Source organism: Lottia gigantea (assembly GCF_000327385.1).
Source record: "Lottia gigantea unplaced genomic scaffold LOTGIsca_214, whole genome shotgun sequence".
Lineage (NCBI taxonomy): Eukaryota > Metazoa > Mollusca > Gastropoda > Lottiidae > Lottia > Lottia gigantea.
In genome coordinates, this window is record NW_008708498.1 from 37,849 (window position 1) to 56,249 (window position 18,401).

An 18,401-nucleotide genomic window follows, 5' to 3' on the forward strand; every position below is an offset into this window, starting at 1 on the left:
GATCTTAAAAGGCGTGGTAGGATGTATGAAGAGACCAGTTCACAAAGGTATGATGGAGCCAAGTTATGGATGCATTTAAAAGTCATCAGGACAATTTTATATCGAATACAATAAACAACTGATTATAATAATAGTGTGATGTGATCAAAACGTCTTGAACCAGTTATTAGACGAGCAGCAGAATTTTGTACGAATTGTAATTTATTTGTTAGTCGATGGAAGAAGTCCTGGCAGAAGAGAGTTCATGTTGTCCAGCCTTGAGGTTACTAAAGCATGAACAAGTGATTTTAGGGCATCACTGGAAATGTATTTTGAGTTGATAGTGACAGTTCTTACATGTATTATTGATTTGGAGCTCCATGTTCAGTCTCTTATCAAATATAACACCAATATTTCATGCAGACTCACTCGACTGTATTAGGGAGTTTCCAATTGAAACAGACAGATTACCGGTGTTGTCAAGTTTAGAGAGGAGGTGATCAGAACCTATAAGCAGGTACTCTGTTTGAGGAAATTTGATGACATCCAAGTAGGAATTTCTTCAAGGCACTGTTGTATCCAAAGCTTGGATGGGATGAATTCCGATTCTGGTTTAAATGCGATGTAAAGCTATGTGTCGTCTGCATACAAATGAAAAGATATTCCATAATTATTAACAATTTTACCAAGTGTGGAAGTGTATAAAGTAAAAAGAATAGGACCGAGGACCGACCCTTGAGGAACACCATAACGGAGATAGGCTTTAGGAGAGTAATTGCCATCTATTACAACTCTTTGACATCGGTTGTAGAGATAGGATTTTAGAATGTCATGTACATTACCACTGGTTCCGAAATCAGATGTAAGTCTATCTTGCAGGATTCCATGATCAACAGTATCAAAGGCGGCAAGCAAATCTAGTAGGATAAGGAGAACACAGTTTTTAGAATCAATTGCGTTCAGAATGTCATTTTGCACCCTGAGTAAGGCTGTCTCAGTACTATGGTGTTTTCTGTAGGCACTCTGAAACACTTAGTTTGAAATTCGTCCACATGATCTATGATTTGTGTGACTGAGTTACTTTAAACGGTCAAGTGGTACGGTAATTATATTATGTTTATAAGAGTTATCTCCCTTATGTAAAAATAAAGATGGCTGATTAAAGATTTGTAAACACAGAACTTGAATGAATGATTGGACCTGCACATTTGAATGAGTATACAGTCCTCATTTTTTGATTCGGAGCCTTTCTATAAGCATTTGAGAACCCAACGCCGGTAAACTTACCGCCCATCCCGTACATGGTCCGACGAGACGGATATAATTAAAAATTCCCACGAAGAATTTTCTAGAAAATTGGCAACTTGCCAACTGGAGAGGACAGACGACCTTCACCTGTTACTGAGTTTGTTTTACAGAATAATTTGAAGTTGTTAAGATAAATACGACTGGTTCACTATGTCTGGAGAAAACGCAAAGAAGAGACGGATTCGAGGTGGCCACAGATCTTCCTTAAAGCGACTTCTTTCGATGTCTGGAGAAATATTTGAGACGTCAATTAGCAAAGCAGATAATCCGAATATTCTGACTATAAAGGAAAAGACATCACAGTTGATTTTAAGCCTAAAAGAAAAACTTACAGTTCTGAAGGATTTAGATGACGCAATTTTAGATGGTTTAAAGTCGGATGATGATTTTGAAAAGGAGATCGAAGAATCAGATGTTTTCAGAGAAACCACACAACTTACAATTGTTAAATTAGAATCGAAATTATCAGAAATAGAGAGTATGTCAGATAGGAGAAATGAGGTCTCAACTGTTTTGGGAATTCAACCTAGCACCTCACAGATGCCTGTACAGCACCAACCAATATCTGATCATGATAATGAGGAACTTTCCACAGAACAACCTCAATCGGATGATGATGCAAATTCAAACACACGTCACACATCGACCACAGGAACTAGATCACACACTGGCATCCATGTCAAACTACCAAAACTGACTTTGAAAACCTTTCACGGAGAATATTCAAAATGGCAAGAATTTTGGGACTCATACAATTCAGCAATACACAGCAACCCATCTTTAACAGATATCGATAAATTTAATTATTTGAAATCATTACTTGATGGATCTGCAGCTAACTCCATATCCGGTTTACCACTCAGCTCGAGCAATTATGAGGAAGCCGTAACAATTTTAAAGAAACGTTTTGGAAATCGCCAACAGATAATTGATAGACACATGAAACTTTTATTGAATTTGAATTCTGTAACAGATATGCATAATCTACGAGGTTTGAGACAAATGTATGATGTAATTTGAGTCGAATGTAAGAAGTTTGCAGACACTGGGAGTACCTTCAACATCTTACGGAAATTTATTGTCAACAAGCTTTATGGATAGAATACCACATGAATTGAAAATTATTATTGGTCGGGAAGTCGGAGATGACGACTGGGAGTTCGAGAGAGTCCTTGGTATTATGTTGCGAGAATTAGAAGCACGAGAAAGAACTGTCACATCTAGTAGTAATTTTCGATATAAAGCGACCACACCACCATCAACTAATAGCTATAGGAATGTATCGAACACACCACCACAGCGACAATCTACTACCACTGCTTTATATACATCGGATAATAGTTCATCGAGTACAACACATGGGTGCACTTATTGTAACAAGCCCCACACATCCAATTCCTGCAGAACAGTGAGTAATATTGCTGCTAGAAAGGAAATTTTGAAGAAAACAGGGAGGTGTTTATTTGTTTGAGAAGAAACCCATCGGAAGAAACTGTAGTGAACAGAAGACTTGCCCACACTGTAATTATACACCACATTAGTATATGCCCTGTTGTTCAGAGAGATTCTTCTTCATCTATAAATGATCAAGACTCAAGAAATGGTAACCATGCAGCAGTTTTGTATACAGCAGAAACTTCATGTTCAGTACTTTTACCAACCGCCACGGCAGAGGTTTATAATCCGAACTTATCTTCACTTATAGCAAAGCGTCGAAGTATTTTAGATACAGGAAGTCAACGAACTTACATCACAAAGAACCTACGGGAATTATTGCAGTTAGAAACGACTACTACAAGTACGGTCAAGATTAAAACAATTTGATCAACTGAGGAGTATTCACAAGATATAGAAGTTGTAAAATTTATGGTAAAGAATTCATATGGTAACGACATTATGATGACAGCCTTCGTAGTACCGATTATTTGTCAACCACTTAGAGGTCAAAACCTGGACGAAGTTAAGATTAAATATCACCGATATACCAATTTGAAGTTTGCTGATTCTACAAATAGTAACACAGATACTGAAATTGACATACTTATTGGATCTGACCAGTATTGGAATATTGTCACCGGACGTATATTACGGGGGGAGTCAGGCCCTACTGCAATGGAGACTAAACTTGGTTAGGTATTTTCTGGTCCCTCTGGAAGCAACTTGAAAACAGTGGAGCATATTTTGGTGACAACCTTACACATATCATTGGATGAGCAACTTAAAAAATTCTGGGAAATTGAATCACTCGGACTACAGAACAAAACAGCATATGATGATTTGACCGAGAACATACGGTTCACTGACCACAGATACGAAGTCATGTTGCCATGGAAACAGCCACACCCGATTCTACCTGACAACTTCCAGTTATGCAACAGAAGATTGAACAATTTATTGAAGAGACTGAGGGCAGATACAGATTTGTTCAGGGAGTATGATAAGATTATAAGAGAGCAGGTTAAGAGTGGAATATTAGAAGAAGTGAATTGCACAAGCGGAGAAAGGGGAGATACATTACATTCATTCATTCATACATTCATATACATTACAAGTACATTACCTTCCTCATCACGCAGTAATCAGGAGAGAAAAATTGACAACAAAACTACGCATTGTTTACGATGCTTCAGCGAAAACTTCAACAACGCCATCACTAAACGATTGTCTATATTCTGGTCCACCACTTAATCAGAAGATTTTTGACATTATTATTAGATTCAGAACACACAGAATAGCACTTATCGCAGATATAGAGAAAGCCTTTCTTATGGTATCGATGAAAGAAGAAGACAGAGATGTACTGAGATTTTTATGGGTTGATGATATCCATAAGGCTGACCCAAAATTAAAGGTTTTCCGGTTTACCAGAGTTGTTTTCGGAGTATCATCTAGTCCATTCCTACTCAACGCCACCATAAAATACCACATGGAAAGATATTACAACAATTGATCCTGAATTTGTAGAGTTATTTATGAGATCAATTTACGTTGATGACTTAACTTCTGGAGCAAAAAATGAAGAAGACGCTTTTAATATTTATCAGAAATCGAAGTCAATATTAGCTGAAGGAGGTTTTAATTTAAGAAAATTTGTATCGAATTCATCACAGCTTAGAGAGAGAATCACCTTTGAAGAGACACAATTAGAATCGAGACACATTTTACCCATGGAAATCAGCACCAATCAGATTTCAGAAGAAGATGAAACTTTTAGCAAGAGCACAGTCGGATCAAATACAGAGCAAGAACATGGAGAACAGAAAATACTTGGAATACGTTGGAAGTATACTACAGATGAATTTATTTTTGATCTCCAAGATATTTACCACTCAGCGATTGAAGCAGAGCCTACCAAGAGGAATGTAGTTAGCATAGCCTCTAGATTTTTCGACCCACTTGGATTCATTTCACCACTTACTATACAATTTAAGATACTTTTCCAAGAATTATGTAAATCTAAAGTCGATTGGGATGAAGCACTAGATGGAGAAAACCTTAACCAATGGAACGATTTAACTCGCAGCATATCAGAGATCAAAACTATAAACATTCCAAGATGCTACTTCGTAGAAGATACTGATCGTCGATCATGCAGACTTGTAGGATTTTGCGATGCATCACAAAGAGCGTATGCAGCTGTTGTTTATCTACACGTCATTACACAGTCATCGGAATATGTAAAGTTCGTGGCGTCTAAAACCAGAGTAGCCCCTTTGATTCACCAGACTATCCCACGACTAGAACTTTTGTCTGCTCTGATCCTATCACGCCTAATATCAACGATTCAAACGGCTATCCAATATGAAGTGAAATTAGAAGATCCCAGATGTTTTACAGATTCAAAGGTGAGCTACCATTGGATAGTGCAACAATCGAAAGAATGGAAACCTTTCATTCAAAACAGAGTCAACGAAATTAGAACTTTGGTACCCGTCACAGCATGGGCTCCTTGCCATGGCTTAGATAATCCTGCTGATATTCCGTCACGGGGTAGACATCCTAAAGAATTCTTACACAATCGGCTATGGACAGAGGGACCAAAATGGATAATCAACAATGACACGGTTAACGAATCTACTATGGTACCAGAAATTACACCAGTAGAATGTATATCGGAGATGAAAGCCAAAGACAAGGCAGAATATGATTCTGTATTATTAGTAGACCAGGAAGACACAGAGAACTTAACTAACATTATCGACGCAGAAGAATATAGCAACGCAAACAGACTCTTCAGGATTACAGCTTATGTAATGAGATTCGTCTATAAGCTGAAGGCACATTCGAACCAGCATCCAGATTGAACATATACAGAAAAATTCTTGTCTTTAGAAGAAATTAGGCATGCTGAAATTTTATGGATAAAGGAGATTCAGAAATCTTTAAGACAGAACAAGAACTTTGGTAATTGGAAACGACAATTTGACGTTTACGAAGATGAAGCACATATTTTGAGGCGTCGAGGAAGATTAGCCAATTCAAGTTTACCAGACAGTGCAAAATTTCCTATCTTATTAGATTCTCATCATCACTTAACATCACTAATAGTACGAGATTGCCATAAACAAGTTATGCATAGTGGAACAAAGGCAACTTTAACAGAACTCAGATCTCGGTTTTGGATAATAAAGGGACGTCAATTTGTAAGAAGACTTATACATGGTTGCGTCACATGCCGAAGATATGATTGCAAACCTTATGATCCAGCTCCCGCACCACAACTACCTAACTTCAGAGTCACTGAAAATCCACCTTTTAGTCATATAGGAGTAGATTTTGCTGGTCCACTTTATGTGAAAACCAATGACAAAGATTTACAACAGAAGGTATGGATATGCTTGTTCACCTGTTGTTCCAGTAGAGCGGTTCACTTGGAATTAGTGCCTGATATGCAGACATCATCGTTCCTTCGATGTTTTCAACGTTTCACATCAAGAAGGGGCCTACCCGTAAAGATTTTATCTGACAATGGGAAAACTTTCACATCAGCAGCGACACATTTTGAGAAGCTTTCCAAGGATCCGGATTTCAATTATTACTTGCAGGGCAAAGGCATTCATTGGTCCTTTAACCTTGAAAGGACCCCATGGTGGGGTGGCATATTTGAACGACTTATCAAGTCCACAAAAAGATGTCTGAAGAAGACCGTCGGTGGAGCCAAACTTACTTATGAAGAATTAGAAACTGTCCTGATTGAAGCAGAAGCTGTGCTCAACTCTCGGCCCCTATCGTAACCTCGACAGAGGATGTGGAAGAACCTTTGACCCCTTTTCATCTTTTGTATGGTCGTAGAGTTACCAATTTACCAGATGTAAATTCAAATACTAACCAAGATCCAGACTATGACCCTACCCACAACGAAATAACTAGACGAATGGTATATCTCCAAAACACAATAAACCATTTTTGGGAACGATGGAAAACGGAATATCTTTTAGAACTACGCTCATCTCACCGTCATAGTCCACAAGTTAAATCAATTGCTAATATCGGAGATGTAGTTGTTATTCTCGATCAAGATCACCGAAGAGGCCAATGGAAATTGGGTAAAATTGAGCAATTGATAACAGGTAACGACAACCAAACACGTGGAGCTATAGTTCGCGTTCACACCAAAGATGGTAAAACCAGAACTCTTCGCAGACCTGTGCAGCATTTATATCCTATGGAAATTCAAAAGTCAACAGAATCCGAAGAAACAATTTTGAAACCGGATGATAGAAGTGATGAAGCCGATGTTATATTTCCAAAAGAAGAGACTCGAACACCGAGACCAAAGCGAACAGCAGCCAAAAAGGCAAATGAAAAGAGGAAATCGTGGATGAAGGATCTTTAACTGTTTCAATTTAAAGCTACATGATAGACTTTCAAATTATTTCAAATTGGGTGATGACCACTTCATTCGTTTAAATATAGGACTTTAACTCATTCCACTGGTCATCAGGGGGGAGTGTGACTGAGTTACTTTAAACGGTCAAGTGGTACGGTAATTATATTATGTTTATAAGAGTTATCTCCCTTATGTAAAAATAAAGATGGCTGATTAAAGATTTGTAAACACAGAACTTGAATGAATGATTGGACCTGCACATTTGAATGAGTATACAGTCCTCATTTTTTGATTCGGAGCCTTTCTATAAGCATTTGAGAACCCAACGCCGGTAAACTTACCGCCCATCCCGTACAATTTGTTTAGCAATACATTTTTCAGGAACCTTAGATACATAGTTTAAGTTGGAGACAGGCCGATAGTTTTTGAAGTTATCTGGATCCAGTGATGGTTTTTTAAGAAGTGGTCTAACATTTGCACACTTAACGATTCAGGAAATGTACAGGTAGAAAGCGCAGAATTTATTATGTCAGTAATACTTGGTAGAATCTCCGCATTCTTTTAGAAGCCAAGTTGGAATTGGATCTAATTGACAAGATTTATTAGCAGAAGATGTTATAATTTTCTTGATATCCTCTTTTGAGACATTATTGAATTTACTAAGCAGTCTTTTCAGTGTCATGTGAGAGAGGTATGTTTGAGACCAGCAACACCCAGGAATCGGGTGATTTGGGACACTAATGTTGTGTTCAAATATTTGCAAACATTGTCTCCAGTGAAAAAGATTTCATTTTAAACACTGACACTGAAATTAGTTACATTATTAGCACTATTAACAGGTCAAAGAATTCAGACCATTCAGTTAATCGACATTCGTAATATTACTTTATCTAATTTCTTTGTAAAAATTATACAAGGTGATTTGTTGAAACAAACTCGACCAGGCTACCAACAAAAGGAAATTGTTGTTAAAGCTTATGGTCCAGATAGGAGACTATGTGTATTAAAAGTGTTATGAGTTATAGGTTATTTTTAAGTTATGTGAAACCACATAAACCTGTGTCACGGGACACTGTAACTAGATGGATAAAACTAGTTTCAAAACGTGCAGGTGTAGAAATGGATATTTTTGTCCCATATAGTATTCGATCTGCTTCATGTTCAGCTGCTAGTAGAGCTTGTGTTCCTCTAAAATCAATTTTGGACACTTCTGGGTGGTCAAATGAGTCCACTTTTAGGAGATATTATGATATACCTATAAACAACCAGGGTGTTTTTTCGGAAAAAATATTAGATTTAGTGCAATGATTTGAGTATTATAAGAAGTTGCCAGTGACCAATCCAGTGTAACAGGGTTATTCTCGAGGCCCTTGCCCGAATGCGTCAATTAGTTTATAGTAGTGACCAGCAAATCTGCTGCTCATGTGTCATCATCAGCGGTCCATCTAATCGGTCTTGCACTATGAGTTAGGGTTAGGGTTAGGGTTAGGGTTAACCCTTGCACTATGAGTATGAAGGGTAAATAAACCAAGCACTCAAAACAGCAAATTCTGCAGATTTCTGTAATATTTTGAATATCTAAAATCGTAATAAGAGAGGGTCGCTTCGGTGATAATTGTGGATTTTTGCTGACTGGTGTTAAAATGGGATTTGAATAATTGGTTCCCCTTAATTTTATGTAGCTGGTGGGGCAAGTGCCCACCCCCCTGTATATAAGTTTTGTTTGTTTTTTAGTTTTGGCTGTGGCTTAGGGACAATGCAAATCTTTCAGTCTCTTGTGAATACTTTTTATAGTTCTTCCATGTTATGAATTATTTGGATGTGTGAAATAATTTGTAATAATATAAATCATGAATATTTTGCTTCTTTATCAGCCATTTTGAATCCATTATAAGATAAGAAGAATGAAGGTCAGGTCACGAAAAATGTTTTTGTACAATTGTGCATTTAATCTGACATGATTTTCCCATCCCTCCAGACAGCTGTTATGCTCTGTCGTTGTCAGCCTTATCTTTATACGCCCTCATGAAATGGGGCCGTATATTAGCGTCACCCATGTCCGTCGGTCCGTTCGTTCGTCCGCCCGTCCGTCAACAATTGCTAAACAAACACTCTACAAGACACAATTCTTGACAGATTTTGACGAAACATGGTAGGAGTGTTTGTTATCACCCAAGGATGAACCCTATTAAAATCAGAAAAATAGAAAAATAATTGGTATGAGTTATTGCCCTTGTTCTTGGAAACGCTTTAAATTGTTAGCTCGTAAACACTCTAGAAGGCACAATTCTTGAGAGATTTTGTAATCTGTTCAGTTTAAAAGAAGTGTATGACTGAAGGTTGAATATTTCATACTGGTGATTGTTACTGTACTGCTAAATATTTTTATTTAAAATCAAAGCTGCTAGTGGGTGTATATTACCTTGTCTGGCTGTATCTTAATTTGAATGTCTTATCTATTCTCCTAGTATAAAAAGAGAAAATTAAATACTATCATAGACATTATTATAGAAATCATCCAGGTAGGTTTATTATTGTAAGATTTGAACGACATATAGAAGCGAGGAGCACATATAACAAAACACAAGACAATATTATGGAATATAAAACACATATGTGCCTAACCTTATTAAAGAAGTGTGTTATATTCTATAATATTGTCCTGTGTTTTGTTATAGGTTCATTATTATAGTCAAACACAGACATTTGTCAAAACATAAACACAACTATTGTATTATATCTTAGAGGCGGTGGGTGTAAAATTCCCAACTCTCCGAATTGGGTCAGTAAAGACTTAAAAAAGTGCTCACAGCCATGAGAGCAACTTTTGCAGGTAAAAATTTCAAATCTAGGTAAAAAATTCAGGCAAGCTCGGATATTTCGCCCCCACCCACTCCCCCCTTCCCTAGGACGTAAACCTGGCTCCGCCACTGATAACTAGACGTGAAGACCTGTGTCTGAAGCTGACCAGACTGATACCGGACAGTAAATCTTTGATTCGTGAACATCAAGCTCAGGGCGGCACACACTAAGAACTATCATCTCATTATCAAAATCTGACCATATCAATATTGATTATTTTTTGTAATAAAGAGTGATATTCAGTAAATGTGAATAAAATTATTTACTTGATTATTGAAAGGGCTTGGTGGCATCTGGTAGTGTAGAGGTCAGGTGAACAGGGTGAAAAAAGAATGAGAAGCACTGCTCTGATAGATATTTTGACATATATTCACTGGAGTCAGAAAAACTAGGCCCTATTATATGGGGATTTTCTACACCTCCGACGACTTTTTTCTCATATAATATTAAATTACCTTTACGATGACTGTAGATTAGGTTTACTGTCTCTACACTAACCAACTTTCAAAATATCTATCAGAGACTGGAATATAGGCAGATGTTTCGGTTTACATGCAAACAAGCACTGGAATTAATACTTCACTGTAAATCTCAACAAGCGCTGGAGGAACGAACCACAAACTAGATTAAAGGGAAAGGTGTTCCAACTTTTTGTATCAATCATACCTTTGTCTCAAAAACGAGATTCCTTTTAGCTCAGCCAATCAGTTATAGTGTTCACAGCTCACCGTCGAAATTTGAGGCTTCAAATCCACGTGTGTCCAGAATTATCCACATTCGATAGTTAAAAAGACGAGTCGCATTTCATGAGACACTGTTCAAACCTAAACACTTGTGGCTACCATTTTAAGTTTATTTCAATGTAAGAAAATATTTGTGGTCTGATTGCAATTTTATTAATAATTTAATATTTGTAGTCTAAATCTAATTGGTCTGGATAATCTTGCATTTTTATATTGTCTATTGAATTGACATTTACGTCTGGAGGAAAAAGACTAGTGTTCCTAGATTATTAGAACTTCCTGTTGAAAATAAGCACATGGATGCTATAAAAACTTTTTGTTAATATTTAGCTCGTTTTGAGAGTTCTGTTACAATCAGGAACTGTTTTTTCTAACCAGTTGCGGTTCTCAGTCGCAGTTACAGTGACTTGTAACTTTATCAATATTATTCATTGATTTCATGGTGTGAGAAGATTTGATTTGAACTGTGTTATAAGCCGTTCCTGTATTTCATCATAAATAAACCTAATATGTTGAATTATTATATTTGATTATTTTTTATAGCAAAAGACAATCCCTCTGTCTTAATACGTGGCAATGTCCTGATGAATTGCCTGGATATCGGGACAACACTTAAACTAACGGTTTTTCTATTGATTTTTTCAGACATGAATTGGAAGGTGCTGGCTGGTGTTTTATTGGTATTGTACGTGTCTGTTACTACTACCAAGGAAATAAGAGACACTGCCTCTAACATCCAAAATGGTTTATCAGTAGCTAAGGAACTTGGTGACTTTATTGTGGCTAAAAATTTCAACAATGTCATTGGAAAACTGGCTACTGCTGTAACTCCCTATCTCGGGATCGTTGGACCCTTCGTTTCCTTCATCATGGGATTTCTCGGACAATCTGAATCAGCCGAACTTAAATCCATTAAACGTCTGTACAAAGAAGTTGACAATCGATTCGATAAAGTTGATTTAGAATTTGATGAAGTGAAATACCTGTTTGATTGGAGTAAAATAGAACAGTATTCTAGTGCTGAGCAAAATATTAATGCTGTTAATACGGACTTGGAATATATCTACACATTTTCAACAGGAGTTTTGAAGACTGTAACCTCTACCTTCGTTGATAACTTCAATACTGTTTATCAAGATAGTGGTACAATACTCTATGACGGCATCATGAATGAAGGACAGGTGTTTGGGGATGGTCTTTTTAGTGCTGTCGTCAAGCAAACCAAGTACAACAGAGGAAAAAGCCAAACCTTTATGCTGGGGCTTCTTAAATTGTTGATGAAAGCAGCAAAGTTGGAACTGACTTACCATCAACTGAAAGGTCACACAGCAGCTCTACATGATTACCAAAACCTATGGAGTACTCGATTTACCCATATCAGATCCAAAATGATGTCTACAGATAACTATATTGTCAATCACCATCATACTTAATCTAGAAAAGATATTGACAATTATCTTACAAAGAATCCGAAAATTAAAATGAACAACAATGACTTCAACAACATGCTGTATGATTTCCTGTCTAAAAAATCGATTGAGTATCGCTAGCCAAGAAGATTGTAACTTTGTTTTTGTCTTTGGTTAATAAAAAGATAGCTTGCGAGACAAGGTAACATACGCCATATACTAAAGTACGAATTTTCTCATAGTGAAGAAATTTTATTAGTTTGAATTCAATTACATATATGCCAGTTATTTATGCTGAGTAATTCCACAAAATTTTTTAAAATCAATATCAATAACCCAAATACAACAAACAATTAAATCACACAGCTCTAATCAAGGGCAAAAAACAACTTTTGACGGGTGTTTACAAAGTCAAGGGCAATAACTCAAAAAATGTTCATCAAAAATATCTCATGTTAGAACTTGTCCGAGATCTTATCAATTCCAATGATCACACCAAGTTTCATCGGTTGAAAACTGTAGCGTCTATTGTGCTCACAAACAAATTTTGACACGTTTTATAAGTCAAGGGCAATAACTCAAAAACCGTTCATCAAAAATGCATCAAGTTAGAACTTGTCCGAGATCTTATCAATTCCATTCATCACACCAATTTTCATCAAAATCGGTTGAAAACTGTAGCTTCTATTGTGCTCACAAACAAATTTTGAAGCGTTTAACAAAGTCAAGGGCAATCACTCCGAAAGCGTTCGTTGAAAATGCCTTAAGTTAGAACTTGTCCGAGATCTTATCAATTCCAATGATCATAACAAGTTTGATCAAATTTGGTTGAAAACTGTAGCGTCTATTGTGCTCACAAACAAATTTTGACACGTTTTTCATAAGTCAAGGGTAATAACTCAAAAACCGTTCATCGAAAATGCGTCAAGTTAGAATTTGTCCGAGATCTTATCAATTCCAATGATCACACCAAGTTTCATCAGAATCGGTCGAAAACTGTAGCTTCTATTGTGCTCACAAACAAATTTTGAAGCGTTTTACAAAGCCAAGGGCAATAACTCCGAAAGCGTTCGTTGAAAATGCCTTAAGTTAGAACCTGTCCGAGATCTTATCAATTCCAATGATCATAACAAGTTTGATCAAATTTGGTTGAAAACTGTAGCTTCTATAGTGCTAACAAACACATTTTGACGCGTTTTTACAAAGTCAAGGGCAGTAACTCAAAAACCGTTCAGCGAAAATGCGTCAAGTTAAAACTTGTCCGAGATCTTATCAATTTCAATGATCACACCAAGTTTCATCAGAATCGGTTGATAACTGTAGCTTCTATTGTGCTCACGAACAAACTTTGACACGTTTTAACAAAGTCAAGGGCAATAACTCAAAAATCATTCATCGAAAATGCTTCAAGTTAGAACTTGTCCGAGATCTTTTCAATGATAACACCAAGTTTCATCAGAATCGGTTGAAAACTGTAGCTTCAATCCTGCTCACGAACTATTTTTAACAAATTTCGAGGCGTTTTAACAAAGTCAAGGGCAATAACTCAAAAACCATTCATCGAAAATATGTCAAATTCGAACTTGACCGAGATCTTATCAATCTAAAGCATCACACCAAGTTTTATCAAAATCATATAAAAACTGTAGTCTCTATAGTGCTCACAAGAAATGTTGACGGACGGACCGACGGACAGGTCAACGACAATATACGACCACATATTCACGTGGGCGTATAAAAAGGTAAATTGTTCCTATTATTATCATTTTGTTACAGGAGTTGATCTCCCTTGTTTACAGTCTTGATTATCCATTTACTTGTACAACAAGCTTACGAGTTCACATCGGCAATCTCCGCCGATTTACGAAGACTGGTACCCGAACGAGACCAAACACGTGCAGTAGTTGTTATGAATGCACATGCGTGCTCAACCAATCAGCAGCCGATGACTGGCTATATAAACCAAACCACGCGTGCAGTTAGACACACACAATGACCTCAATAAAGTTAAATGGCGTATGCAAACTGCTCTGAACCAAGTTGCTAAATGGGCAAACGACTGGGGCTTCATTATTTCGGAAGCTAAAACCGTCGGTTTGTTCTGCAGCAGAAAGAAAGATCACGACAGTATTGACCTTAGACTGAATGGTGTGAAGATTAAGCATGAGAATTCAGTAAGGTTCCTGGGAGTACACTTTGACAGGTGTCTTACTTGGAGTACGCACATTGACTATATCTGTAACCGGTCTACAAAAATCTTAAATGTTATGCGTTATGTTTCAGGTACCACATGGGGAGCAAACAGAGAAACTCTAATGATGATGTACAGGTCACTGGTTCGTTCAGTCATTGATTATGGTTGTATTGCCTATGGTAAAGCAAGTGATACTCAACTGAAGAAACTCGACGTTCTACACATGAAAGCTATACGTATTGCCACCAGGGCAGCTGTAGGTACGAAGAATGAGGCGCTACTTCAGGAGGTGGGAGAGAAACCCCTCTCTCTTCGGAGGGAGGAGCTATCTCTCAAATTCTGGGGGAAACTTCAGTATTTGTCCGAAAGCTGTCCGACGTATTCCAGCATCAGAAGATTTACTCGTGTCGGAAATAACCAGAAGAATCGGAGTATTTCTTACGGGCAAGCGGTCATTGATCTATTGAGAGAGCATCAGCTCGATCAAGTAACGATCCTTGAACGCCGCCTATCGGCTACTCCGTTTTGGAAGGTTACCAACCCGACAGTCAACACCCAGCTGATCCAGAGTACCAACAAGCACGAGAACCCAGTGGGAGCAAGAGCTCACGCTCTTGATCTCATTGATTCCGTGTACGCCGACCATTTGAAGATCTACACCGATGGTTCCAAGAGTAGTACCGCAACAGGTTACGGTTTGTGCATCCCAGCAAAAGGCATCCGCATCAGTAAAAGGATCCCCCCGCACTGTTCAGTGTTCACAGCATAACTTTTTGCCATCAGGGACGCGGTAGCATGGTTGTCCGTCAATCACACGGAGCATGCCGCGATTCTATCCGACTCGCTAAGCAGCCTCCAATCTATTTTTCTCACCTCTTCCAATTGCAGGTCAGAAGTTATTTCCGAAATAAGAAGAATGATCCACAACTACCAAACCAACAACAACAAGATTGAATTAGTATGGGTTCCATCGCACGTCTCCATTCCTGGCAATGATCAAGCAGACCGTTGTGCCAAAGAAAGTCTGAGTCTGGAGGATATCGAGCCTGTAGAATACTCCTATTCGGAGTTCTGCAGTATCGTATCTTCTAGGATCAACCAGAAATGGTCTGACATGTTACGGAACCTCGACACCGCAAGATACCAGATTGATCCGAAGATACCAAACCAAACCAAACCAAACCATCCATGTGTAGCCATCTGCAAAGTGGCAACCAGACTCCGGACCAACAACGTACTACGAGACCATCAGTTCAACGCCATTAAATGTCGCTGCGGCCACGTTGCCACAAGGTCGCATATCCTCATTCAATGCACTGAACTGAAACCCGCTCGTAAGCCACTACTAGAGTACCTGGAAACCAACGGCATACCACTAACCATACAGAATGTTTTGGCTCCACCCACGGACCACTGGTATACGATAATGGAACTAGTCTTTCATTTTATAACCAAATCTGTCTTGAACAGATAGGCTAAGTTTTTTTTTTAATCAAAGTCTCTTCCCCCTTTTGTGAAAGCTTCCCCCCCCCCCCCCCCCTCTTTCCCCCCTCTTTTTCTCACTTTCTTTTTTTTTCTTTTTTTTTCTTTTTTTTCAGGTCTTCGAGTTTTCCAACAGATAACAGATAATCTAACCAAACCAAACCAAACCAACGACTACCATTCGACTACCAATCAACAAGAAATACCATGATCAGAACGAGTTTGGAAGAATGAAGGAGACCGAGTAACTCACGCCACACCATTCAGGGCCGAGTTTCACCGCCATGTCATTCGACCCGACCAGATCTAACGAAGAATCAACAACCAAACCAACAACACCGAATCATCCAATTTGATCCAATCCAACTACCAACTACTACGACTACCAACAACTACCTAGTTTGCGATATCAGCATCCGCTGGAAGCGAACGTTAACTTGTCATCTACCAACCAACCATGCAGTTAGACACAACATATTTAGGAGCTGCATTGAATGTACGACCGGATTTTCTATTTAACGATTAGGCTAGATGTAGGACTCCTTAATGACTTTTAAATTTCGTTGTATCCCATATATCAATGTGCTCGCGATTTTCCAAGGTGGTAAAAGGGTAATTGGTGTTGAAATATCAGTGATACCCTTTGATATCGATTTCTATTCTTCTATATCTTATCCATATATTCTATATATCTATAAAAGTAATATATGAAAGATTATGTCAGATTTGATTGACAGTAGTGGCATGGTGTCTAGAAATTGGCTAGGGGTGCAGACATGGTTTTGGCGCCCCCTATAAAACTGCACCTTTTGTACGATACGATATCAATAAAACACTTAAACGGATATTGGTCAATAATGTAAAACTCGAAAAAGAACTTTTAACTTATACTACCTATAGTATCTAAGATAAAATATTTCTTAATAAGAGTATAGAATCAGAATATTGCTCAGTTCAGTGTTTGAATAAGTGCTCTTGACAGTTCGAGCTGCCACACCGAAAAGACGCCCTAACTGAGCTGCTGCGGCAATGGAAAATTAGCTCAGAGTATGTTAAGGCCACCATGCCCCATGCGTGGTATAAGCGTGAAGGGAGCGTCAGATATTGTATGGTTGGCGCCGTTGAGATCGCCACGGAATCGAGAATGACTTTAGACAAACGTAATAAGATCTCCATAAACGCAGTAAAAGTGAAGTACACCAAACCAAAACATTGTATTAGAAACGCGCGTAGGAAAAGCAATATGTTCGCATATGTCGCAGGTTGATAGCGACTTTTCTAGCGTTTTCTTCGCGGTTGCCAGTGACCAATCCAGTGTAACAGGGTTATTCTCGAGGCCCTTGCCCGAATACGTCAATGAGTTCATAGTAGTGACCAGCAAATCTGCCGCTCATGTGTCATCATCAGCAGTCCATCTAATCGGTCTTGCACTCTGAGTATGGGTTATGGTTAGGGTTAGGTTTCGGGGAAGGGAGGGTTTCATTCTCCCAAATGTACAGGCCTAGGGTGGAGCAGACACTTTATTTAGAAATTAGGATTAAGGGTCTTGATATTGGGTTTTCTTCTGTTCTTATTCTGATCTGAAATTAGAAAAAATAAGTATAGTATCTGTTATGTACTGATTGTTTTTAGTTTACTATGAACAATATTATCATTTAAGTTCTTATTTTTTGAATATGCAACTATCATTTTCTGCTTATAGACATGGGGGAATTTCTCTTGAAGGCTCTTATAGTGGGCATGAACTATCTTGCTTGCTCGATTGCTGGTTGTATTAAACGGGACAACAAAGGGTGCTATGCCTACATTATGATGAATATTTAGTCCTATAGGTCTTGCTGTATTCAATGTCTCAATCCAATGGGCCTCCCTAAATTGACGGAATTTGGTAGTTTCATCTTCGGGCAAGTCAATTTCTATACGCTCAATTGGGATTAGGGTGAGATCGTCTATTGAATGGTCGTCGAGGTTGAAATGATTAGAAACAGGCTTGTCTTTCTTTAATTTGATGTCTGACCTATGAGCATTAAAGCGAGTTCGTAAATTATTCTTAGTTTCTCCCACATATTGTTTGGGACATTTCTTGCATGAAATTAAATATATTACATTCGAATGTTCACATGTTAAATGTTCCTGGATCGGGTACCTTTTATTCGTAGAGTTGCTTACAAAATAATGAGTTTCTGATATAAAGGGACATGTTTTGCATCTACTAGACAAACATGGAGCACTTCTTAAACCTGGAGGTACTTCGGCATAAAGTCTGTTTTTAGCTGCTATCTGTGCTAAGGTGGAGTTTTTAATGTTTCGTAAAAATCGTTTAGAGTACCCACGCTCTTTCAGTTTTGAGAAAACAATCGTACAGGCTTGGTTGAAATCAGAAGATCTTGTACAAATTCGATGAAATCGTAAAACTTGTGACTTAATTATACCAGAAAAGGTATGTTTTGGGTGAAAGGAGCTCTTGTGCAAGAGTTGATGAGTATCAGTTTCTTTGAAATACACTTTAATATCCAGTTTATTTGTTTCTGCTATGGAATCTCCCTTAAAGACTGTGGTATCGAGAAAGTCTATGCTTTTGTCACTCACGTTTG

General features: G+C 38.0%; 2 protein-coding genes across 2 annotated transcripts; both read left to right on the forward strand.

Annotated features, from left to right (window-relative positions):
- Positions 1 to 9,931: 9,931 nt before the first annotated feature.
- LOTGIDRAFT_174730 (hypothetical protein) lies at positions 9,932 to 12,155 on the forward strand (the record flags this gene model as incomplete). Its single annotated transcript, XM_009054369.1, has 2 exons — positions 9,932 to 9,950; positions 11,368 to 12,155. 2 exons carry the CDS (start codon positions 9,932 to 9,934, stop codon positions 12,153 to 12,155), a joined length of 807 nt encoding a protein of 268 aa, XP_009052617.1.
- Positions 12,156 to 15,241: 3,086 nt separating this feature from the next.
- LOTGIDRAFT_174731 (hypothetical protein) lies at positions 15,242 to 16,018 on the forward strand (the record flags this gene model as incomplete). Its single annotated transcript, XM_009054370.1, has 2 exons — positions 15,242 to 15,659; positions 15,924 to 16,018. The coding sequence occupies 2 exons, from the start codon at positions 15,242 to 15,244 to the stop codon at positions 16,016 to 16,018; spliced, it is 513 nt and encodes a 170-aa protein (XP_009052618.1).
- Between the last annotated feature and the right edge of the window lie 2,383 nt (positions 16,019 to 18,401).